This window comes from Mus caroli, chromosome 3 (genome assembly GCF_900094665.2).
Source record: "Mus caroli chromosome 3, CAROLI_EIJ_v1.1, whole genome shotgun sequence".
NCBI classification, from domain to species: domain Eukaryota; kingdom Metazoa; phylum Chordata; class Mammalia; order Rodentia; family Muridae; genus Mus; species Mus caroli.
The window spans coordinates 110628037-110653289 of NC_034572.1; the positions used below are offsets into that span (position 1 = coordinate 110628037).

Sequence of the window (25253 nt, forward strand, 5' to 3'; positions counted from 1 at the left end):
CTTTTACTGGCTGAGTCACCCCTTTAAACCCTTCTTCCTAGTTTTAATGTAAAGATTCTAACTTATTCACCTGGACCAGATTTGAGCCCTTTTGAGAATATGGAGGCCTCGTTACTAGTGCCCTTAAGCTGCAATCATTAATTGCACCTTGAACTGAGTTAAAGAGAGGATGGAACCTGAAGAAGAATGAATGAGCCTGTTGTCTTCTGGAACGTCTTGTGCTTTCGCAAGATAACCAACCTGAGTACACGCAGAGCAGAAGCACAGTTGTTCTGTGCACCTTGTGGATGTGTGCAATCTCATTAGAGTCTCAACTGAGCCAAATAAATTGATTTTGGCAGGAGCATGCAGTCATCTTAAGGAGTTACTGATTTTGAGAGGGTGCATTCGTGTCAGAGGATGATATTTCTTGGCATGAGGTGTGCCTATGTATGATTTTTGCATCAGCAACATTACCATGCCAGTTAAGATAGTCAAGGTATTTTAAATAACTTTATTCTTAAATTCAACAAGCTCTTATTAGAAATGCTTTGGTATCAATACAATAAAAATATACTGGTTCCCCTGACCCCACTGAGTCACATCAAGTAACTGGAAAAGTTAGCATTTGTTGTCCCAGCTTTTTTTTTGAGGGGGGATTTCCCCCTAAATAATGACTACTATTTATTTATGTGACTTACTATGGGTATAATTATATAGTTTTGGACTTTAGGGACAAGAAATAAAAGAATTCAGAAGAGAAGTTTTCAGGCATTTTGTGGTTTCTCCTTCAGAGGTTATTCAGGTGGGCACCACGGCTCTCAGATCACCTTTTTCCCCAGCTTGGCCATTCTTATCCTTAAAGCTGTAGATTAAAGTAAAAAAAAAAAGCAAATTATAAAAGAATCACGATTTTTACTCTAAATGACCATTTCATAGAAGGCAGGAAAGTTGAGAACATACCTCAGATGGTTTTATCCAACAGCGTGAGCATTGTTTTAGTAGCGTAAAGAGACAGCAGAAATAATGAGCTATGGTTAACTTAGGACAGGTGTAGATTCAGAACTAGGAGGAGCCTATGTCTATAGAGGTCAGAAAAACGAGCAGAACAAACCCAGTTCAGGCTGATGGCGTGTATTTTCACTCTCAGCCTGGATATATTCCTTTACGTCAATGTCTGTCTTTTGTGCATATCCTTAGCTTTGTACCACTGAACCAAAATAAAGATACTCATACTTAAACTATGATTAGTGATTAAAAATTTTTAAATAATATCATTAAGCTTGGTTGTCCAAAGGCCCTCTGACCTTTGGATGGGTAATGACAAGAATAAATCTATGTATGAAATGAGATGAACTAATAATTAAGCCTTAGTGTGTAATTATGCTTTTGAATGGCAGCTGTATCTTTGAGTGTGCTCTACTGCCGATGAAGCCTTTTAAAACTGTAGGTGTGGGATTGATAGCACTCATTTGGTGTTCTGGTATTATGCCTTAATACCGAGGGCCTTTGGGTATAGCTGCCTCTGTCATGTTCTAAAAGTTTTCAGGTGCTTTCAAGGCATTGAGCAAATGATTATATTCATTATGCAATATTACATTTGTGTGTAAAATGGCCCAAGAAGCAGTCATTTAGCTAATTGTACAATTTTGTTTTAATGAAACAGTAAGAGAAGGCATGTTTTTTTTTTTTTCTCCATCTCTATGCTGCACATAGTTACCCATCAACCAAAGCAATGATCCTATCTTCAGAAGGCCTTTTACAAAAATATGAGAAGGGATGGGGACCTGCCATTGTCATGAGGTCATTTTCAATGCCATGTTCCCTCTGTGACAGAGGTTAAAAGCATCGCTTTCACTTGAAAGTGATGAGGAAAGTCACTACTAACAGCAAAGCCAGCATTCAGGCTGTCTTGAGAGAATTTCCTTTGCCCAGCCAGCAGGATGGGTGGGCTCTGTTGCTGGAAGCTGCTGGGTGGTGACCTCTGGGCAAGAGCCTGCAACCCCACAGCAGTACAGGCAGGAGGCAAGGCTTCATGAGGGGGGCTGATCGTGGGTTTTGTGGCCTCTTGCATTACCAATGCTGAGAGAGAGCAGGGATAAGGGATTGCTTAAAGGTCTGTTTAAGACAGGGACAGAATCTTGTTCCCTACAGTTATGCCCCATCTTGAGAGTCTGCAAATAGAGTCCTCCCTGTGTCCCAGGGCATGCAGTGAGGTCAGCTAGCACTTGGATCCCTTTCTCCAAGCCTGTGGCAGTAGCCATAATTCCAGGTGGAGGTGTGGAGAGGAAGCATGCCCAGTCAATGCAAGGATGCTTCCTCTAATAGTGTGCCTTCAGTTCTCCTCTTGACCTCTCTTTTCTGCTCTTCTCTGATCCCAGTCTTGATTTTGTCCAAGCACTCAGACACACAGTTTTAGCTGTTTAAACTTGGTGGGAGAGAGATTTGTGTTTCATGCTCAGTCTCCTGTGACCCCTACTGGCTGTTTCTCAATCAAGGGGGGTGCGAGTGCTCCAGAGCTAAAGTTTTTCTGCCTCTTCATCCCGAAGAACCATTGATATCTCTATAATCACAGAACTGAGCCGGAACAAGAATAGGTGTGTGAGGTCTACCAAAGAAAGCAAGTTGTGTAGTCGCTGTTGTCAGGGTTACCGTGATCTCATGGAGCACTTACTGAAGCCATATAATAGTGGGTGAGTCTGGATCATATCTTGCTTATACAAGCAGATAGACATAAGATTACCTAAACATTTCTGTCATGTTTCACAGTGTTCAAAATTTTACTAAACTATACTGTTGCTAGACTATCCATGCTGGACTAGTTTCTACTAACAGTTTTTCAAGTGAGAAACTCTGTCTCTGCCTCTCTGTCTCTGTCTCTGTCTCTGTCTCTGTCTCTGCCTCTCTCTCTGTCTCTCTGTCTCTGTGTGCGTGTGTGATGCATGCACTGCGTGTATGCTGTGCACAGAAGGCCAAAGCAGGACATCAAGTGCCTTATCTATTAATCCGTGCCTTGTTACCTTGGAACAGAGTCTTTCCTGAAGCAGAAGTTCACTGTTTTGGCTAGGATGGGTGGCCAGCGAACTGCTGGATCTGCCTATCCTTGCTCCTGCAATGGTGGTGTTACAGGCTTGCACATCCATGGCTTTTGATATGGGTGGTTGGAATTCAAACTCACATCCCTATTTTGTAGAATAAGTGCTCTTACCCACTGTGATATATTCCCCACTCCTATGAATGTCTCTTGAGATAAGATTTTGATAAGTATATTTACAACAAATGGAAAGAGACAATTCTTAATTATTGTGCCTACCATAACTATTAGTATTTAATAGGAATTCTGTATTATAATAAAGGAATTGACTTAAATTGTGGGTCTTTAAGTATTGTAGCATTTATCTCTGTATATGTATGTATATGTATGCATGCATGTATGTGTATGTGTGATGTTGAAAAGTACAATGTACTTGTGAAATTAAAGTTCATAGGTAGCTACGTTCTCACTGTACAGTTGGTCCCTGAAGTCATTTATATAATCTGATTGCCTTATTTTTAAAACTCATTCAAACTAACACCTCCACTCTGTGATCTATGTGACGAATTGGAAGGCAGAGACGTAAAACAATTTCACAATGAAGGGTAAGGAATTTGGAGCATTCTCTTCACAAGATACTTAGTTTGATAGCGCAAGACTTTGTATTGTTACTTTGGAATAGGTTTTCCTGTTTTCATACTTTTATTTCAGTAGCATGATTAGTGTTGTCTGGAAATGTTAGTCACTTCCTGCCATTTTACTTGGGGTAAATGTGTTAATATGGTTAGGGAAGAAGGAGTAGGGGGTGTTTGGGAGAGCTGGCTAAAATCCAACATCAAAACAGGGAGGTTTTTTGTTTGTTTGTTTGTTTATTTTAGTGTGTCATGCCAATACTTCAGACCATAAATAGAGCAATCCTTTCCCCATGTTACATGCATTGTTTTAAGAATGAATTTCAAAAGAAGCATTTGACCAGCCATCAAAGCCAATTCTCCAAAAGGAAAGGGACTTAGTCTCTGCAGCTTTCCATTGTGGGGGAACGTTATTCCAGATTCTGAGGAAGACACATGAGGGAGGGCAGAAATCCTTCAGGTGATTAAATTTGTGATGGGTTCACCTAACAAGGACTTTAAATAATTTAAGGATGTCTCTATTATGGTGTTATTAGCAAAACAAGATTGGGCTTATGGCTCGACGAGGGAGAAAGATCTTGACTTGCATAGGACCTAACACACTTTTATAAAACTACCAGGTTCAACTTGCTCGGATGGCTGGTACTTAATAGCTATTGCTTTTTAATGATCATTCTTCAATTAGCAACATTTACAATTACTTTGCATTTCCAATGTTTAGAACCTGTGCGTTTGTGTAATTTGACTTAGAATTTTAGCTAAGGTAAACCCAGCCATTCTAATTGTGTTTGTCAGATTCTTATTCATTTTTCTATAAATGATAATAGGTCTCGATATCTGAGTGATAACGAGGAATTTGAAATCGAGGAGCTGTCAGTATAGAAAAAAGGTGTTGCAGTTACTTTTCATTCGATGATAAAATAGCTCAAGAGATACAAAGCCATAAAAAGTCATAGAGAATGTGAAATGCGGCTGTATAGAAAATAGAAAAAAAAACTACATCAAGTTGGAGAAGACTATGAAAAATTGAGTCATAGATGATGCAAGATAAAAAATTTAAAGTGTAGAAAATGAAAGAACCAACGTTAGTAAACCTATAAAAGGATAGAGAAAGGAGATATAGCAGAGTAATAAAATGCAAAGAAAATGGTATGTGTCTTCTATTTCCTTTTAAAATTAAGGCTACTTGTTAACTGACGTGTAAAATTTAAGTCACAGAGAGGCACAGGAAAGTAGTTGTCATTGGATTCTGCTGTGAAAAGCATGTTTCTGATGATCAGCACATTAATTAGCAACCCCAATGTGAATACATGTGGTGTTGCTCCCTCCCAGAAGACACATACATCTCCAGTAGCTAGAGGCAGCCAATGCAATATTAAAACAAAGCAAGACGGAGTTTCCACTTTCGTTATTATTATTATTTTTTTGATGCGACTTACTTTGCTCTGCTGATAATACTTCGGATCAGCGTTAATAAAAGCTGTCCAGTGTGTATTAGTTTATGAGGTGGTCACAGACACCGGAAGTCAGAGCGTTCATGAGCACGGAGAAGACTGTCACATTAGTAAACAGCAGTGGCATGCCTTGTCATTTTTATTACCTGTTAAGGAAGGATCCTCAGTCCCGTCTCCAGCTACTGGGACATCCAGGGGAGAGTGCCGGGCAGGGCTGCCTAAGCGTTCCTCTTGCTCTTTCAGAGAGATGGAATTTTTGTGAGGAGGTTTATGGTTTGTGTTTTCATACGGCCTAACTTCCGCTCTCTTTCTAGGAAGTGGGGTTGGTTTGGCTGGCTGGTAAACCTGACTGCAGGGAGCTACGGGATGGTAGGATGGCTTCTCGGCTTGTCCTTCGTTATCCTCCGCCTCGTCATCAATCACAACGAGCTCAGCGTGGATGACCCCGTCGTAGCCTGTCAAAAGCTTCTTTTCTTCCTCATTATCATCTGCCTGCTGATACCCCATGAAAATCATTGTTACAGGTTCTGTGTCATCCACATCAGAAGGCAGGGAATGAACGATGTTATATCTGACATCTTCTGTCTCTTCCTGGCAAGTGGGTGAAGAACACTGGGGTCCTGATTTCCCAGGGCTTGCTCTGCTGGGGCTCAGTTCCATCCTTGGAGAAACTTCGTGTTCGTTTTGCCTGTTGCTGGATTCTTCCCAAGGGCTGGCCATCCTCTTTTGTTGGGTGTGGACCATCTCTTCCACTTGCTGAACCATTGATCGGGGCTGAGGTGTTGGCCTAGTGGGACTGGTGTGAGTGGGACCATTGCTTCTCCTCTCTGAGAGCCCGTCCGTCATATTGTGCGCAGATTCATTTGCATGGTTGCCCAGTCCGTTAGTTTTCATCATTATCCTTTCTTGAAAATTTGGTCCAGGGCTTATAACTCTTTCTCTCTGTGGGGTCATAGGCCTGCAAAACGGATTGGCGTACACAGGCTCATGGTACTCTGTGGGTGATTTAGAGTTCCTCTCTGAGGCTTGTCTTAGGAGATCCTCCACTTCGACAGGTGCGAGGCCATCGGTGCCGTTGTAGGTTGTGTTCTGATTGGAGCTAACTGCATAGACTGACTTCTGCCGGTCCTCATACACCTTTATTCCTGTACTTTTAAAGTCATCAGATGGGAGCGGTATTGAAGACAGAACTATGCTCTCTCCAGTCTTCAAATCTTTTTCAACTTTAATTTCCATGGCATACAAAGCTGTTAAAAGACAAATCCAACACACGATTTAGCACCCCTTTCTCTTATAAATGAATTTATTTACTTTTATACCCTTTGACAGTCTCTTAGATGACATTTAAAAACCTCTAACCCAGTGGTGGAGGTACGAACCTTTAATCCCAGCACTCAGAGGCAGAGGCAGGTTAGTCTCTGTGAGTTCAAGGCCAGCCTGTCCTACAGAGCAAGTTCTAGGACAGCCAGGGCTACACAGAGAAACCCTGTCTCAAAAAGACCAAACCAGCAAAAATAAACCAGCTCTCCCCACAAATCGTCCTGATTTGGGTGGTGGAGAGATGTCTCTACAAGAAGGCCTGAGCTACACATTTCTAGCACCCATGTGAGGAGGCCCACAACCTTCTTAAATTCCACTTCCAGGGAATCTAAGTCCTTCTGGCTCTCCAGGGCACCTGTATGCGTGTGGTGTGCGTGGACTTATCCAGGCACACACATATACACATAAAATACATCTTTAATTTTTTTCTGGTCTTACCAATTAGTTCTAAAACAACTGACTCTGGGTAACATGGTGCCTTAGGAAATGTAGCATTTTGGAAAAATGACTTGAAGGAGTCAGTAAGAGAAATAAACCCACAGAGTTGGCATTTTCCAAAGTAACCGAAAGATAATCCTCTCCAATGAATAGACGTGACCAGCCAGACTTACACACTTTTGCTTACTTATTAAGGAGAGTCTCTTTACTTAGGAAGAGCCCCACAGTGTAGGCTGCAGCAGGTGAACTGACTAGCAGGGTAATTTGTTAAGCCACATCCTTGCTGGAAGCTCAGCTGCCTCCTGACACTGTAGGTAGTGTACTGCTCTGAGGGCTTCACAGTGTGGAGGAAGCTAAGACGCGGCAACAGTAGTACAGAGGCTGGAATTTAATTTAAAAATTAAAAAACAACAACAACAACTTTATTTTATGTGTGTGGCTATTTTGCTTGCATGTATATCTGTGCATCGTGTGTATGCCCGGTCCCTGAGGAAGTTAGAGAAGAGCCTCAGATGCCCGGGAACTTGACCTATAGATATTTGTGAACTGCCACATGGCTGCTGGGAATTGAATCTGGGTCATCTGCAAGAGCAGCAGGTGTTCTTAATTTCTGTCCCCTCTCTCCAGCCACCTCCCCTTTATCTCCCTAATTTAATACCACTTTTAAGTAGATAGAGGGCTTAACATAGAGCAATCTTTACTGTACTGGAGGTGACTGGTGAAGGGGGGGAGGGGGATGGAAGGAGTATGGGGCAGAGAGTTGGAGTCTGTCTCATGGCCCAGGCAAGAGCCCCATGGCTGGAATTTTAACAGGTGAGGGAACAGCAAGTCTTTGTAGAATTAGAATGTGTGAGTGCTTGCTTTTGGTTTATTTTCCTATAGCTCATCTTGTATTTCTTGTCTTCTCTGTTGCCTGACGGGTTGTAGCTATCCCTGGGTACCCAATTAAATCTGCAAGATCCCTGCCCTTCGTTTCCCCGCCTCACATCTCTGCCTCAGTTTTCTGCACTGTACTCCCTAAATGGTTAATTTGGTGAATACCTACCATGTGCCTAAGTGGGCTTGGTGTATAGTATTTATTCATTAAATATCTGTTGAGGGAATACAGACTGCTCCCTGCAGACAGAGAATAGGTTCTCCTTCAATTCTGAAATCCAAAGTTTTCCTCTGTGGCCAAACCTTCATTTTCCCCGAGGCTTTACAGCATTTGTTTTATGAAAATCATTATCTCGGGAAGGTAAATAATGTGTAACCTTCCCTAGAAGACATTTTTACTCAAAAAATATTTTAGTTACTCAATATCTACTGGCTGAGATTTTCGAGCAGAGAAGTTTTAAAGCATTTCTTGCCTGTCTCAGGTCTTATCTTTCTTGTTCCTGGTTATTTTGGTCAGGATCGAAATGCATGGAATAAATATCCCACCTTCATTACCCTAACGGTGCAAGCCCCAGGATCTGTCCCATAGTCCTGGGAACTTTGTACAAGGCACCTTAGCCTAAAGTGGAAGCATAATCACGGTGTGAAGACTTAATATAAACTCTGAAATTGAGGGGACCAAGGAGATGGGTAAAATCACTTGCAGCCTGATGACATGAATTCAATTCCAGAAACAAACATTAAAAAAAGAGCCAGATTGATGTACCTGTTCTTAGGTTAGGAGGAATTCAGAGACAGGAGAATTGGTTTGAAATATATGGGCCAGATAACATGCAGTATGCTGTACATTGGCAGACACAAGAGACATCCTGCCTTAAACAAGGGAGGAAGAGAGAACTGACTCTGGAAAGTTGTCCTCTGATTTCTATATGAATGCTGTGGTCCATGTGCATCCATAGTCACACACACACAAAGACAAATACACACACACACAAACATACATACATACATAATAGATACAACACATACAATACATGCATAGATAATACATAAATAGCACATGCAATACACACATATATAACACATACAGTATACATATGGAATATATACAATACATACATAACATATACAATAAACACATATAGAATACATACAATAATACATATATAGCACATCATATATAATACAATACATACATAACACACACACACACACACACCTTAAAGACACCTGAAATGAACGTGCTGTTCAGTGCAGGTTCTCACATACCTTTTCTGTTTTGTTCGTCATCTGGTCCTTCGTTTCTTTCCTTTCTTAATCGGGAAGGTATGTAGGAACTTGGAAGGTCAGGGATATTAGCATAGATGTCCTCGATTGACTCTGTAAAGTTGGTGTGAATTCAAAACACATGTAAGATATTTATAATGGTGAAACAAGGCCAGTGATTTTATGAAAATTACCTCGCTTCGACCTGAAACAGGCTGCTTAAAAACATACCTTCTGGGTTTTCTTCCTTTTCCACCTTCACGGACTGTAAGATAAAAGAGTTCCATGGTGAGCTTAGTTTAAGAAAATCAGAATACACATCTAGAACTACTTCGAAGAATTTTGAAGTGTAGTGTTTGTGGACTCTTCTGAGGGCAGCATAGTTTGCAGCTGAGTTACACTCACTCTTATTATGTCTTCTGTGGTCTTCTCGATCGACTTTAGCTTCTTCAGAATTGCCTCTTCATTGGCTGAGATTTGCAGTTCAGCCTTTTCAAGATCTTGGATCTCTTTCTCAAGCCTGACATTAAAAAAAAGATATATTTTGTAATGCTTAATGTGGTACATGCAGGGTCTCAGACGGATCTTTCTCAGATGCAGACTCAGTTGAGACATCTTCAAGCACGTGGCATTGTCTGAGCATCACAGTCTCACATCTCGTACCACACCTAATGCGCAGAAGGTTTCCAACGCTTGAACAGTTTTTAATCCAAGTCTTATTACTTTTATTTAGTTTTACATAGAGACTTCTCAGATATAAAGGTTAATTTTGATGGCCAATTGGATTAAATAATCCCAGGACATTAATAGAGCATATCATTAGGCTTGTCTGTGAGGGTTATTCCTGGGAGAGTTAACAGAGATGAGGAGACCCACAATAGTCATGACTATTGGACTCAGACCAAATAGTCTCTCTTTCTCTCTCTCTCTCTGTCTCTCTCTTGCTTTCTCTCTATCTCACTCTCTCTTGCTTTCTCTTTCTCGCTCTCTCACTTCTTCTCTTTTCTTCTCTCTCTTCCCCCTCAATCTTTCTCTGTCTGTTTGTCTGTCTGTCTCTGTCCCTCTTTCTCCCCCTTCCCTCCCTTCCTCTTTGCCCCTCTCTGTCTTCTGTGTGATCAGCTGCATGGTGGCTCCCGTTTCTGTGCCCTCCCTGGCTTTACAGATTGCATCTCCTCAAGCCGTGGGTCCCAATAAACCCTTCCTGTTTTGAGTTGCACATTTGTCACAGGGATGAGAAAGCTAATTAGCATGTTAGTGAAGCATTCGGCTTTGGCTTCATTTTCTTTGTTGCAATGGTTAGGGTTGCTTCCACACAAACCAGAATAACTTATTCCATTAAGAGGCACCTTAGGCTGAAGGTGGCTGCACAGGCTTGATGATGGAGCTCTGGAGGCTGAGGGCAGGGAGCCTGAGGCTTTGAGGCTAGCCTGAGGTACAAACAATGTGGTTTGAAAATCAGGGAGGGAAGTGAGTTTAAGGCCAGCCTGGTCTACAGAGTGAATTCCAGGACAGCAGGATTACACACAGAGAAACCCTGTCTCAAACATTATCCCTTCCCATCACCCCCAAAACAGACATAGTCTCACCATGTAACAGTCAACTGTACTGCTGTGTGGGAACTCACTGTGAAGACCAAGCTGGCCTAGGACTTGCAGAGATTTGCTGGCCTCAAACTCTTGAGTGCTGAGATTAAAGAAGTGTGCCACCACACCTGGCCCTTGTCCATTCTGACATCAGAAATGACACTGTTTTAAGCTCCTTGGGCACTATGCTCTTTTCTGAGTAGGAAGGAGAGATGGACAAATGGACAAGATCCTAATATAACGGTCTCATGTTCTGTGGTGTGATAGTAGATACACATAGCCTGATAATGTGCAAAGGAACTGACAAAGAGGTACACTCATGGACTGTTACACAGACTCTGAACTCATACCAGCATGCGGATGAAGTTCAGGACCGTCTGCTCTGCGTGATTCCACAGACCCTGGCAGCTGCAGTTACCAAGGCTGGCTCTTCTAGCCATGAACCACGTGTAGTCTTTGCCAGACACTCTGAGCTCACAAGTCAGCTGCCTCGGAGGACAGCTGATTTGACATGACAGCTGGTCCAAGAGACACCAGCTGTGGATATTCATGTCAGCTAACATAATTGTCAATTTGCTTGGCCTCCTTCTTGAAGATAGCATGGGACTGGCTGCTCCAGAATCTTAGGCCACTGTCACACTATTAAAAATCCAAGGATGTGATTGTCTTGGCCACTCTACTCATTGTGTTAACTCCAGGTCTGATACTGATGTGGTCTCTGAGCATTTGAAGGTCATTTATAGCTGAGGCGGTTTTCTTGAACGTCATACAACTTCAAGTGACTTATAGTACCCTTGGTTTCCTAGGAGATGCCTGGCATTAGAAAAAAATCCTCCAGGTATCTGGTAGCGTTCTCCCATCAGCAGAACTATGAAATGAGTCCCGAATTAGGAAATGTGTGTTGAGCTACTCTGGTAGAGTGGAAAATGACTAAAAGTGGTAGATCTGGATTCTAGAGTCTTTGCTACGCATTATAGTCAATTTCTTTAACCTCCGAAAAACTCAGCTTCGCAATGTGCATAATGAGAATAACAATATCTGCCTTGTTTTGTTCAGATGTTAGGTGAAACTAGGAGAGATGACGATGCTTAGGTAAGCCAGTTGGAGGTGGCAGGTGGCAGGCATGAGCCCGCTCTCGAGAGGAATCTCAAGGCTTTCCATAACATGTTCTATCTTTGTCCCCCTTCACTACCCACCTAAGGGCTCTCTTCCCAGTAAGTGTGTTAGACACGAGGTCTAAAGGGGAACATGGGTAGAAATGAAGGAGGTTCAAAGACTCTTAAATCTCAGCCCCCGCTGTGGAATGAAAGAAATGTAGGCTTGAATTCTGCTTCATCTGCCAACTTCCAGTGTGACCTGAGACTAATCATGGAGACTAATCTTTGTCTTCATTCATTTATGCATCCACATAAAATGTTTACTGAGTGTATTCACTGTACCAGGAACTATTCTATATGATATTGATATGATAGTAAAAAATGGAGAGGTTGATATTTTAGCAGGAAACAGTGCATTAATACCCAGGCTGGCAGGGTTGTTCTGCGAAAGGTCTGATGTAAAATGTTTCAGGCTTATAGTCCACATGTTGGTTATGTTATTCATTCATTTGTTTCCCCTTTATTTGTGCTGTGTAACACTTCAATTGTGTGTGTGTAGCATTCCTATTTTGTGTCCATAAAAATACAGACCAGGGCTAGATGGGTTCTAGGCCATAGTTTGCCAACTCCTGCATTAATAATTGTACATATGTATGCCTGTATGTATGTTTGAATATGCATATAACACCTAGTTACATATATATTATACATTTAACAAACATGTATATAAGCACATATATATTTCTATATGAAAAATATTCCCATAAAAAAGCATAATGGATTTCCAGGATTAAGGGCACATAATATTGTTCTGGAGATGATGTCTCTTTATACAAATGTTGTGTGTGACAATGAATGAGTGCAGAGCATAAAAACATGCTCCTTAGAGAGCAAGGTAGCTAATAAACTTGAGGGGAGACACAGGTAGCAGGGACATATAGGGTCTTGGACATAGGAAGGTTTGTGGATGGGGGGTGTCTATTGTCATGTCACTCTCAGGAGAAGCAGGGTCTGCACTGGTTGCTCCTTGGATGGGAGGCCGCGCTGGAGAAAGCAGCATGGAGGTTAGTTGTTTATAGCATGGGTAAAGATGACCTGGTCTAAGGCAGTTGCTTCTAGGAAAATGAGAAATGATGAAGTCATGAGAGTATTTAAAAGAGAGAACTTCCAGAATTTATTGGTAGATTATAGATTACAGGTGAGAGAGAAAGGGGGAGGGGGAGAGGGAGGGGGATGGGGAGAGGATGCTGCCATTGTTAGGACCCGAGTAACTGGAAACCCACAAATGTAGCTGGTTGAACTGAAATTGGGAGATGAAGGCAGGAAGCTGGTGGACTGGGTTAAATCTCAGTCAGGTGCTATACAAAGGTTCTGGATGTAAAGGTAGTGCCCAGAGGAGTCTGGGTTTGAAGACATGAATTTGGAAGTAAGTATGTATAGCCATATGCGTGGGTTTCCTAAATCCCACATGCATATCAATTTCGTAGAAAATAAAAGAGATAGATAAAAATTCCAAGCTTGAGGATGGCACAGAGAGTAAAGGTTCACTCTTTATGGCCATACAGTGGAAGGAAGAACTGTCTCCTGCAGGCTGTCCTCTAACCTCCACAGGCACACGGCAGTACACATAGACACACCTTACCACCCTCTAACAAGTAAATAAACATGTATTTTTAAAAAATACCAAGGTCTGGTCAATGTTAAATACCCACCAAGGCTTAACTAAGAAACAAAAGAAGTAGACTGCACAGCAAACTCTCGTTTCTTCCTGTCTGCCTCTCTTTGATTTAGTTCTTAGTCAGCCTGGCCAGTGTCATCTTGGTGAATCATGATATGTTGGATATCATTTCCCTCTGAAGAAAAGGCAGAGGATAAGGTAATGCTGTATGAGTCACATGAATGCTTTTAGAATAATGTGATAAAAATATGAGGCTGGAGACTTGCTGACCATCACAACATTTGCTAATGAATGTTTGTGACGCTTCTCCAGGCTTAGGGTGGATGTCACTTTACCAGGAGTCTTCAGTCTAATGATACATCACGATGTTTGTGAAAACTAAACAAAAAACAATGCTTGCCCTGTGTTCTCATCTCCTTGGTTTCAACCAGGAGAGTAAGGAAGCTTCTTGGTGGTAATTGCTTAGAAGCCTCTCAGAGGAGGAACACACTGATGGAGATTGTCTCATGTAGTTTCCACTGAGTGCAAAACTCAATTCTTTCTTATTGCATCTTGATTTCTCCCTTATGTCTGTTATTTATGGATACCATGGGGAGATAAATGTTAGAGGAGGTTCGGTTTTTTTTTTCTCTGAAAGCTTCCTAAAAGATTGGATGTTTGCTTAGTGGTGGGAATCTAAAGAGAATGACCAAGAATAAAGAACTAGGCATTTTCATTGTCGCTCTACTTGCTTAGGATTCAGCAGTAATTAAGAGCTCAGACTCTCTATGTAGCAGGGATGGCTAAGGGCAGGGTGGGAACACATTCCGTTCCTGCTCCATCCCTTGAAATCTGGAGGTCAAAGATGTCTTGACTGATGGCACATTCCATGTGCCACACATTAACACAAGCTCTACTCTCATACACAGAGAAGTGTGTCCCTTGTTGTTTAGCTTAAGTCTTGTATGACCAGCTTTCCCACCTCAATCATTGGTGCATAGATTATGTATTAACTAAGCCTGTTTCCTCTTGGTGAAAGATACTTTCTTCTGTTGAAAACCTTCAAGAGTAGACACCTTGCTTTGTCTGGTGCGGCTGAGACCTCTTATTTTAGACATCTGCCATATTGTTTGCTTTGCCATTAATCATTCACCTGAAAGGCAATCTTCTCTTGAACCCCTCCTCTCTCTCTTAGTTGTTAATAGCATGGATAAAGATGACCTGGTCTAAGGTAGTTGCTTCTAGGAAAATGAGAAATGATGAAGTCATGAGAGTATTTAAAAGAGAGAACTTCCAGAATTTATTGGTAGATTATAGATTACAGGTGAGAGAGAAAGGGGGAGGGGGAGAGGGAGAGGGAGGTAGGGGAGGGGGAGGGGGAGAGGGAGAGGATGCTGCCATTGTTAGGACCCCAGTAACTGGAAACCCACAAATGTAACTGGTCAATAATCAAAAGGTCAATAATCGAAAAGGTCAATAATCGAAAGGGAGGTGGTCTGCTAATTACTACTCTCAACGTCCTAGGTGTTTGGGAACCATTAAGATGTATGATAGAGTTACAACCAGAAGGCAAGATTCTCTTTTTTAACATGCCCGGTAGAGTGGTTCTCAAAGCTCTCTAGGATGTTTGTGAAGTCTGGAGATGCCTTTTGGTTGTCATGACTGGGTACTGGAGTGCCACTAGAACCTACCAAGCAGAGGCTTGTGATGCTGTTAAATATCACACAATGCACAGGAACAGTTATCTCATAAGATGATGCCTGGTGGAGTATGGCCGTCTTCCTGTTACATGTCTTAGGAAAGATGTGCTTATCACATTGTTTTGAAGTCTTCATCATCGTCTCCGTTCTTTTTTTCCTTTCTGATATACATTTGTGTGCATCTGTCTGTCAACCTCTCCCCATTCAATGGCCGTATAAGAGCATATTTATTTCTGTGTTAAAAGTTAAGTAATGTAGTGTTTACTTTAGGGTCTCAGGCCAAACCTCTTCCAAATAAATATTTGGCAAAGAGGAAGAAATTAGCTATTATAAATGAGGAGTTGAGAGACTAGAAAAATGGCTCTACAGTTAAGAGCACATGTTGCTTTTACAGAGGGGGTTAGCTCCCCTCACCCTCACAGTGGTTCACAACCATCTGTAACTCTGCTTCCAGGGAATCCAATGACCTTATTTGACCTCTTTGAATACATGGCACATACCTATTCATGCAAACTAACACACACATACACATAAAATAATGAAAGTAAATTTAAAATATTAGCTGAGATATTGAGAAGCTATATATACGTGCATATGTGCACATTTATATGCACATACATGTATATATAGCTATATATTCCTATATCTATACATATTGGTGCATATGCATAATATTCATAAGAGTTACTTTTGTTTTAAAGAAGAAAATCATACGGGGATGCTGCTGGGGCTAACAGCAACCTTCACCTGACTGCATTTGAGTAGATGGCTTAGAATTTCCTTAAGTGCTGCTCTCTGGTCTTTAGAAAGTATAACCTTTCAGAATGGGAACTGAACTCCTTGAATTGCTGATGCAGTTTGGTGAGAGGGAGGCCACCGAGGCGGGGGTGGGGGTGGGGGGATTTCCTTTGTGGTGCCTCTGGACTATGAGGCAGGACCTAATGGACGAGTCAGTATCTCTCTTAACTTCTGAGAGATGGTGGTCAGTCATCATGTGCCAATTTAGATAAGTAGAGTACACGAGAAAGCATTCTCGATGCTATCCACTATTGCAATCTTTCTTCTCCTTGCCTGTTTGCTCATGGGGGAAAGAGGGCTATTTCTAAAGGTTCTGTACGTGAAGACAGGTGGTTTTCATTTTGTGCTCTGTGGTAATAACCTCCCTTAATGATTGGAAGATAATATCCTCAATCCAATTCCAACAAGAAAACTTAAAACTTTTTTCTTTTGTCTGAGAAAAAAAGACTGCACCTACATTCTGGATATGTCAAGAAGAGGATATTTCAGATGACAATTTTTCTACAGCCAAGGGTCCACTTATCTCTTTCAGGTTTTTTTTTTTTTTTTTTTTTGGCACTAACAAGAACTAACAGTTTGATGGAGTTCACCATTAGGATCCAAACAGACTGAAACTCATGAGGAAAAAAATAACCACCAATTTAAAATAACCAGTCCAATTTAAAAGCTTATAGCCAAAAATTTTCAGTTCTGACATGTTAGTGATTTAAAAAAAAATGTTCAACAAGTGTTTTATATTGACCCAGTACTAACTATGGCCCTTAGGTACCTTATAGCCACCTAAGGGTAGCTTTCTAGTTCCATTGAGTATATGAGCAATCAGGGCACCCGAATAGGCAACTGATTCTGCGGCTCATAGGCAGTATGAGGCTGGATAGAATCTGAAAGCAAATCTCTGCCTGGTCTTATTCAGTTACCCACTGTGGAAATAAGTCTCAAAATTGAAAATTGATTTCTGTGAACTCTGATGTGACATTCCTTTTGACTGGCAGTAAAAAAAAAAAAAGGGTTGTATTATTTTTCATGGTAACAAAGTGAAGAGTAGAATATGAAACTCCCGGCACTAACTCATTCACTGGGATTTCACAGATGGCTCACCCCTTCTCAGAAGACTGAGGAAGAGAACAGAGTAGCTTGTCCTTATTAAGGAGTTCCTCCTCCATCTTAAGCCCTGTCCTTGAAAAGTGCTGTTCTAGGAAGAAAAACCTAACAGTTCCCTAGCACCATTACCTTTACCGGAGTATTTGTGATCAAGTCTTTTAGTAAAATTTGGCAGAAAAAAAAAATCCTAATTGAAGTTTTCCTTTTCCTTTTTAAAAGTCAAGGTCTTCCTATGTAACAACTGCCTACCCTGAACTTGCACATAGACCAAGCTGACCTTGAACTCTCAATAATTCTCTTGCTTTCATTTTCTAGTACTAGGATTATAGTTGTGCACCACCATGCCTGGTTTGAATTATGATAACGTTATTACCCCTGCTTTCAAATCTACCCTTCTGTTCTTTTTAGTAATCCATTTCCATGAGTTTCATATGCCGCGATGGCTATCTGAAGGTAGACCAGATGTCCATTGTTTTGTGTATTTAGATGGTGTGCATGACTAATTCTTTTGCCCAGTAGGATATTAGCAAGTGTCTATAGCTTTCAGATCATAATCTTAAAATAGAGCAGCTTGCCTTCTCTTTATCTCTCCCATACCATGGTGAATTTTGAGTGGTTTTGAGTATACGGCCAAGCATATACAAAGGAGCAAACGGGAAGGAGCAGAGACTTTTTGACCTCTCAGAACACTGCTGTCCTCTCTTTTTGAATGTTTACCAGTTAAGATTTTTCTGTGTGGGATTTTAAATTTCATACTAAACAACATTTAGTATCAAGAAAACTAGTGTACTAACCATTGTATAGTTTCATGGGTGAGAAATCAAGATGTGACAAATTTTGAGTTTCTGTCATTGAGCTGAAAAATTTCAGTAGTATTTTGCATTTTGGGTAATAAACTAGCAGAAAAAGAAAAATAAGGCTTTTCTACTAGTGATGGTTTATATGAACAGCTCATACATTTTTGCTTAGATACTTTTTACTTAGAAAAAATTAACAACATGACAATATTAAATGGCTAAAATTTCAGATGAATAAAGAACATTTAAAAAATTTTTTTTTGTTTTGTTTTGAGACAGGGCTTTTTTTCTGTGTAGCTCTGACTGTCCTGGAACTTGCTCTGTAGAATAGCTTGGACTTGAACTCATAGGGAGATATACCTGCTTCTGTCTCCCGAGTGCTGGGATTAAAGATGTGCTCCACTATCAGCTAATTTATTAATTCTTAAATCAAAACTTATGAGTGAATCCCCTTGGAAACTAGTGGATGTTATTGTTTATACACAACTATAACCTTAGTCAGATGATTTCCACTGGGGACATTGGTTACTAGTAATGGGTCAAAGGTTAAAGATATGTTGTGGGCTAGTGAGATGGCTCAACAGGTAAGAGCACTGAGTGCTGTTCAATTCCCAGCAACCACATGGTGGCTCACAGCCACCCATAATGAGATCTGATGCTCTCTTCTTGTGTGTCTGAAGACAGCTACAGTGTATTTATGTATAATAATAAATAAATCTTTGGGATGGAGTAAGCAGGGCTGACTGGAGTAAGCGGGGTCCTAAATTCAATTCCCAACAACCACATAAAGGTTCATAACCATCTGTATAGCTACAGTGCTCATATATACCTACAATAAATAAATAAATAAATAAATAAATAAATAAATATTAAAAATATAATAAGATTGACGCTATGATCAAGGCACATGGGTAATCCTAGCACCCAGGATGAAGAGCAGAAATATTATTATGAAATTAAGGTCAGTACGGGCTATAATGTGAGACCTCCCCATCTCAAAAATAAGCAAACAAAAATATAATTGAGGGTATGTAAGCAAATCAACTAGGAGATTTTAAAAGTATTTTATTTTTAACATTTAAGCACTAATACTTTTCACCAAACATTTAGCATCTTTACTAAGAATGGATCTATTCGTTTTGCTCACCTGGCATAAAGGCATATCAAAAAGATAATACACATTGTATAGACCTGTAGGTAAAGCCATGCATTGCTGAAGCCTCACCTACCAGTGTAACAGTCACATGCTGTGGGTCAGAGAATAAAAGGGCACTCATAATGGCGAACATGCACTTTGCCTGGAGCTAGATTTGTTGTCTCTAATCCTGAGCATTTAAGAATAGGGCAAGGAACACAATGCAGCTGTCAGATGAGTAGAACTTGTGAGGCAGCACAATGGTATGGAAACAAATGTCAGTCTCTGCTGAGGACTGGGAACAGCAGATGTTTAAGAGAGCTAAATAATTTATAACCATATGCGGACAGCTTGTGCAAGGGTGAGCCCGGTCTTCTAATAAAAATCTGTAAATAGTCACAACTGTTGGATGGGCTGGTGAGACTCTCATGGTTTGCCACTGCTGTTGTTCAGTTAGGGTAGAGTGAGTTCATAGAGAAAACTACCAATCAGAGTAAGGTTTTGAATTTTAAGAGTATCGTTCATCAAAGAATATAAGAAACAAAATTGGTTTTTAAAGAATCATACATACCATGTGCAAGTTATTAAAGAAATCATTTTCAAATTAATGCCAATAAACACACACTAGAGGCTGGTGTGGCAGAAGGGAATTGGTTAGGCTTCTCAAATGATCTGGCAGGACAGAAGTGGACTGTGTAGATTTTAATTAGGGCATGTGGATAATCCAGTAGCACTTGCCAATCACTTAACAAAAGCAAAATAATTGCAACAATAATTTGATTTGATTTCTGCGTAGGTGTCCTGAGTTTCCCAAATGACTTTCAAGTACTGTTTCAGCTAGTACACTGTACATGAACTCAAGATCACCCAGCTATGATTTAGTTACTCCTCCCCCGACGGTTGTTAAAAATTAGGAGAAGGTCGGGCCTAATTGCTTTTAATCTCAGGACTAGGGAAACAAAGGTGGGTGGGTCTCTGATATTTCAAGGCCAGCATAGTTTACATAGTAAATTCCAGCAACAGCTACATATCTTAGGAGGAGGAGGAAGAGGAAGAGGAGGAAGAAGAGGACAGTTAGGGAAGGGTTGGGGGAGAAAAACATTTCTAGCAAACAAGCTATTTGAAACTATTCAATGAAGTGGGACAGGATATTCAGGTATCTACATAGCTATTAATTTTCTTCATTTAGAAATGGCCACTGGCTTGGCACCTTGTAACCCTTAACATTTGTCACAGAGTAGCTTCTATATTTTCCATGTACTTCTGTTTTACTTTGTTTCTTAATTTTAATTGTTCTTACTTGATTTCATGTTGAGGATCTTTAATCTAGCAACATGGCTGCTCTGGCAATGGATCACATCCAAAGACCTTCTAGAACTGTGTGATCTAGTTGGCATGACACACCTTTAATCTCCCTTGCTAGAATACATGTGTACCCTTAGTACACATCTTTAATCCCAAACAATAAAGATAGAGTTGATTTGTAGAAGTAGCATGTTTGAAAGTAATGTCTAATTGAGGGGCAGAAAAAGTAACAAATCAGAGAAAGAGTTGACAGAATGAGTCAGAGGTAGGATACACCCAATTCTCATGAGAACAGGCATGAGAGAAACAGGAAAGAGAGTCAATTTAAGAGCAGTGTAGGGAGAGTCAGTTGGGAATTGGTTCAGATAGTGCAGTTTGTGCAAAAAAGTTGAGTTAAGTTGTGTTTGTTCACAAGTTCCATTCAGTTTGTACAGTTTGTGTAGTTCAGGCCAGGATAGGCAGTTGAAGCCAGAGAATAAGAAGGATCCAGAAGATTAGAACAAATTGCCAGAGTTAGTTTGAGGCCAAGCAGAGCAATTCAGTGAGAAGTCAAGAAGAGCTAGTTTGCATCAGTCAGCTTGGAGAGGAGTTTGAGCCAGAAGAGCTGAGTTGAATCAGCCAGTCAGAGTTCAGAAAGAACTAGTAAGGGTGAGTTTGTTCATCAGTAAGCCTCCAAGACGACAATTACATCTGGAGAATAAAAGTTACTTTTACAATTTCAAGAAGAGGGTTTATTATTTGAAAATCAACAAGTGTAACTTCCGATCCAAATATAACATTTGATAACCAACTCCGGGCCAGTTCACTGTGGGTGGTCCAAATGAACTCAGCAATACTTGGCAGACAAAGGATTTATGGAAAAGGGTGGGTGTGGTTCATACAAGTGGTGGGTATGGTTTGTCTTCGAATTGCTAAATATTCCTTAAAAAAGGAAAAGCTGGATCCCCATGGCAGCACAGCTCCTTCCTTTAATGCAATGTCTCAGCTTTTGAAGATTTTATTTTCTGTCACTAAGACTTAGAGAATAGATCCTTGAAGATAATTTACCTCCTGCTTTTTTCTGTGTTTTCTTACCCCATCCAAGACAAAGATTTACACATTCTTGCAAAGGCTCTTAAATTTTTGTTTTAAGGCATGGAATGCCATTTGGTATGAGAAAATAAATGTAAAATGTAAAAATACCTTGAAAATGTAAAGGATCTAAAGAGAGACAAATACAAATGTGTGCCTTTTCAGGGAGTTTTATTGCTCTAGAGTCGTTTTCAGACGAGTGGAAGGCAAATTCAGTGAAATGACTCAAGAACGTGTAGCTCTACAGTCAGCCTTCCCAGGGCCTGGGTGTTACCAAATTTATAACCTTCTGTCCTGTCCTGCCTTAAGTGTAAAACTAGGTTGGGACCGCCTTTAGAGGATGGCTCAGAATAGTGCTTGGGATACCGGTATCATTGGGTTGAAAAGGTATCATGGAAGGACCCCTAGAAGTTGTTCTAATCTACCTGTCAACATACTCCGGTGGCAGGTATTTATTTAGGGCGAGTTATCATTCAGTCTCTGTTTCTGATGGCATGAGATGGGACTGTTAGGCACGGGCAAGAGAGAAGGCATGGGGATGGGTTGAGAAAATAAAGGAGCAAGAACAGATGGAAAGAAAGCAAAGCGATGGTGACATGTAAAAACTTGCCAATGACAACTCAGAGCCCTGCACACTGCCTACCATTATGACTTCCCCTTGACCCAAAGATAATTGTGTGCTTATGATTTTTGGTTTTGAAAACTTAAGGTTTTTTTTTCAGTTCATTACTATTGAAGGTATTCACTACTTTATTTTATTTTATTTATTTATCATTATATGTAAGTACACTATAGCTGTCTTCAGACACTCCAGAAGAGGGCATCAGATCCCATTATAGATGGTTGTAAGCCACCATGTGGTTGCTGGGATTTGAACTCAGGACCTCTGGAAGAGTAGTCAGTGCTCTTAACCGCTGAGCCATCTCACCAGCCCACTATTTTATTTTTTAAGTCTATCCATTCACCTATCTATCAATCTGCCTATCAGCTATCACTCTTATTAGTCTGTTAATGTCTATGTATTCGGAGCCATTATTAGTACATAGAGGTGTGTGTGTGTGTGTGTGTGTGTGTTTGTGGTGGGGGTATATATGTACATTTGGTGGGATGAGCAGCCATTTTTCCTTTCTTTAATTCTCTCTTTAATTCATTCTCTCTCTCTCTCTCTCTTTCCTTGAGGTTTGGGTTTTACTGAGCTTATTTGGTTAAGTTAGAACCCAGGATCCTGAATTAAAATTAATCACTCTATCTGGGACATTAAAAACAACAGCAGATGAACGATTACAAACCTGGTAAAGCAATTAGTAAACGTGGAGAGCGAAAAACACGTTCAGAATGATCCTGACTCAGGGAATCGCCTCAGAATAACTTCTTAAGTGTTCCTAGGCAACAGAACTTTAATTAAGGAGACAAGGGGTGCGTTTCTCCCCCTCTTTCTCTCTCTTCCCTCTTAGGTTGTCACAGAGAACAGCTTGGCTATGTCCCTGCTATATGGTATTAGATACACTTATTTGGGTCAAAATAGGAAGGCAGAAACATTCAGAATATGCTATTTACATCCAAATCTCTTGCTTATTCAATGAGGCACTAGTTCCATGAAGGTGCACGTACCCTGTGTTAGGTACATAAGATCATTAAGCAACAGAGAAAGACTGCACTTTATATTTTGACACCAATAGTTTGGGTTTCCTTTTGTCACTGAATCTTGCCTCCCCTCTTCTGAGCTAACCAAGTGGTATCCTGTTATCCGATAGTGAGCAGAATGCACTGTCTCATATTCTGTCTCCCTGTGTGAAGGGCTTTTTTGAGTTCTGTGGGACGTGGCTTCAGCTGTTGTCACAGCCCACGTCTTGGCTTTTCTTATGATGTAGAGTCTCACAGAAATACAGGACTTCACGTGTACCTTTGCCCAGACTCCCGTCTACGCAGAGAACAGCTTCTAACTATTTGGGCACCAACGAAAGCTTATTAACAGAAGGCAAAAGGTCAGGAGAGTCCTTGGGAACGTGAGAAAAAAAGCTTTGAGAACATTTAATCATAAGTAGCTTAGCTTATCCTTCTCGAAGGGAATGTGGGGTGTTTGCCTCATTCTCCTTGGCAGTTAACCTTTTACATTTTATACTTCTGACATTTCTGTCAGGCACTCTGCATGCGCCAATTAAAGTCAGAGGTCTTTGGACACGATTCAAGAAGTAAAGAGTGTCTGGAGAGGTGCTTGATTGAAGGCAATTCTGTCATGGAGAACTAGAGGGCAGGTGCAGGAAAGGAACCAGAAAGGTAATGAAAACTTGCTGGGAAAACAACTCCTTTGCAGACTCGTGTGTGTGTGTGTGTGTGTGTGTGTGTGTGTGTGTGTGTGTAGCCCTGGATTTCCTGTTAAGTGTGGGGTACAGGACAGCAATTGAAGTGTTAGAGTAGGGTGTCTATACCAGGTTGTATGTCTGTGCACATGGCTGTCTGAACTAAGAGGTCAGAGAATCCATGTCAACAATCGTGACGTAATACATTCACAGGTCACACAATGAGCAGGGATCCTTTAAGAGGCAGACTGAAACTCTGAGCTGAGTATGTTAGAGGACATGGTAAGTAGCCTTCTCCTGGGAGCATGGCCTCTTCAGTTATTAATCAGGGAACCAGGAAAATACTTTCTCAGTAATATGTTCTTAGGCTAGGATTGTGATTCAGGGACAGAAACCATGGAAACCCACTTAGTTTGTGCAATGTCCCCCCCCCCCCCTTGGAAGAAAGAACACAAGGATTAGTAAAAGGCATGGCTCCACTTCAAGGTTGTGTGAGTTAGGGAACCCTTGAGCTTTTCAGATATGTCAAATGCTCAGGTAAGTGTCTGCATAATGGGATGCCTTTAAAGGTGAGACCATGGCTTGAAATGGAAATAAAAAATATGCTAAGTCGGAGTTTTCAGGACTTAACTTTTGTAAAATATTTCTGCAGGCACAGTTCTGTTTGATGATTAGAAATTTGAATTCAGATCAAAACCTAAGCTGTTAACTTTGTAGGCATTCAGTGGGGATGAGTTGACCCTTATCAATGCTAATTGTTCTACTTGTTAATTACCTCACAGGTGGTTGTGAGATTTAATGACTTATATCTGTTTAGTATAGTGCTTGGTGCATAGTAAATGTCCTAGGAAAATAAGTTCTATTAGCACTTTAGCCTTTAAGGTACAAGGAATATTTATCAGTTACTTCCAAATGGGAAGAATCCTAGTTTGGTAGTACTTTCTTATACAAAGAAAATATTTTTTTTTTTTGTACTCAAAGAAGTGAGAGAATGTAGACATAAGCCCAACTGGATAAAGTGCTAGGCAATATTTTAATTGTCTTGAAATTTTTTTAATTAAAAGAATATTTTTTGAGATAGGGTCTTATGCTGGTCTCCAAAACTGAGATTGGCTTTAAACTGTACTCCTCCACCAAGTGCTGGGATTATAGGTGTGCAGCACTGTGCTCAGCCTTATGTAGACCTTTTTAAAAAATTGTTATATATTGTCTCTCTCTGTCTCTGTCTGTCTCTCTGTGTCTCTGTGTCTCTCTGTATGTGTGTGTACGCACACTTGGGTGTGCATATGCATGAATATTTATGAATGCCAGAGGTTAGGTTGATGTTAGGATGTCTTACCTAGATGTTCCTTTATTTTTTTTGAAACATGGTCTCTGAAACTGGAGTTGCTAATTTGCTAGACTCGATGGCCAACAAAGGGTCCCTTCTCCATTCTCCATCCGTCAGTGTCAGCCCCTGTTGCTAGGGTTACAGGTATGGTTTGCCAGGCCTGGCTTATTACATGGATTCTGGGAATCTTCAATCGGGTCATCATACATCTGTGATGGATGGCTAGTCTTGGCTGTCAACTTGACACACTTGGGAAGGGGGATGTTCAGTTGAGGAATTTCCTCTGTCAGACTGATTTGTGGGGAATTTTATTTACTGGTAATTGAGGGAAAGTGTCCTTGGGCTGTGTAAGAAAGGTAGCTGAGCTAACTAGGGCCAAC

At 40.7% G+C, this 25253-nt stretch overlaps 1 protein-coding gene across 1 annotated transcript in view; it reads right to left on the minus strand.

Annotated features, from left to right (window-relative positions):
• Positions 1–464: 464 nt before the first annotated feature.
• Positions 465–25253, minus strand: part of Palmd (palmdelphin) — a 50805-nt gene continuing 26016 nt past the window's right edge. The window contains exons 4-8 of the mRNA XM_021157760.2: positions 9405–9519; positions 9231–9264; positions 9003–9113; positions 5246–6346; positions 465–844 (exon numbers count right to left, since the gene is read on the minus strand). Coding sequence (XP_021013419.1) covers positions 801–844; positions 5246–6346; positions 9003–9113; positions 9231–9264; positions 9405–9519 — 1405 coding nt within the window. The 3' untranslated portion in view covers positions 465–800. The remainder of the gene's footprint in view (positions 845–5245; positions 6347–9002; positions 9114–9230; positions 9265–9404; positions 9520–25253) is intronic.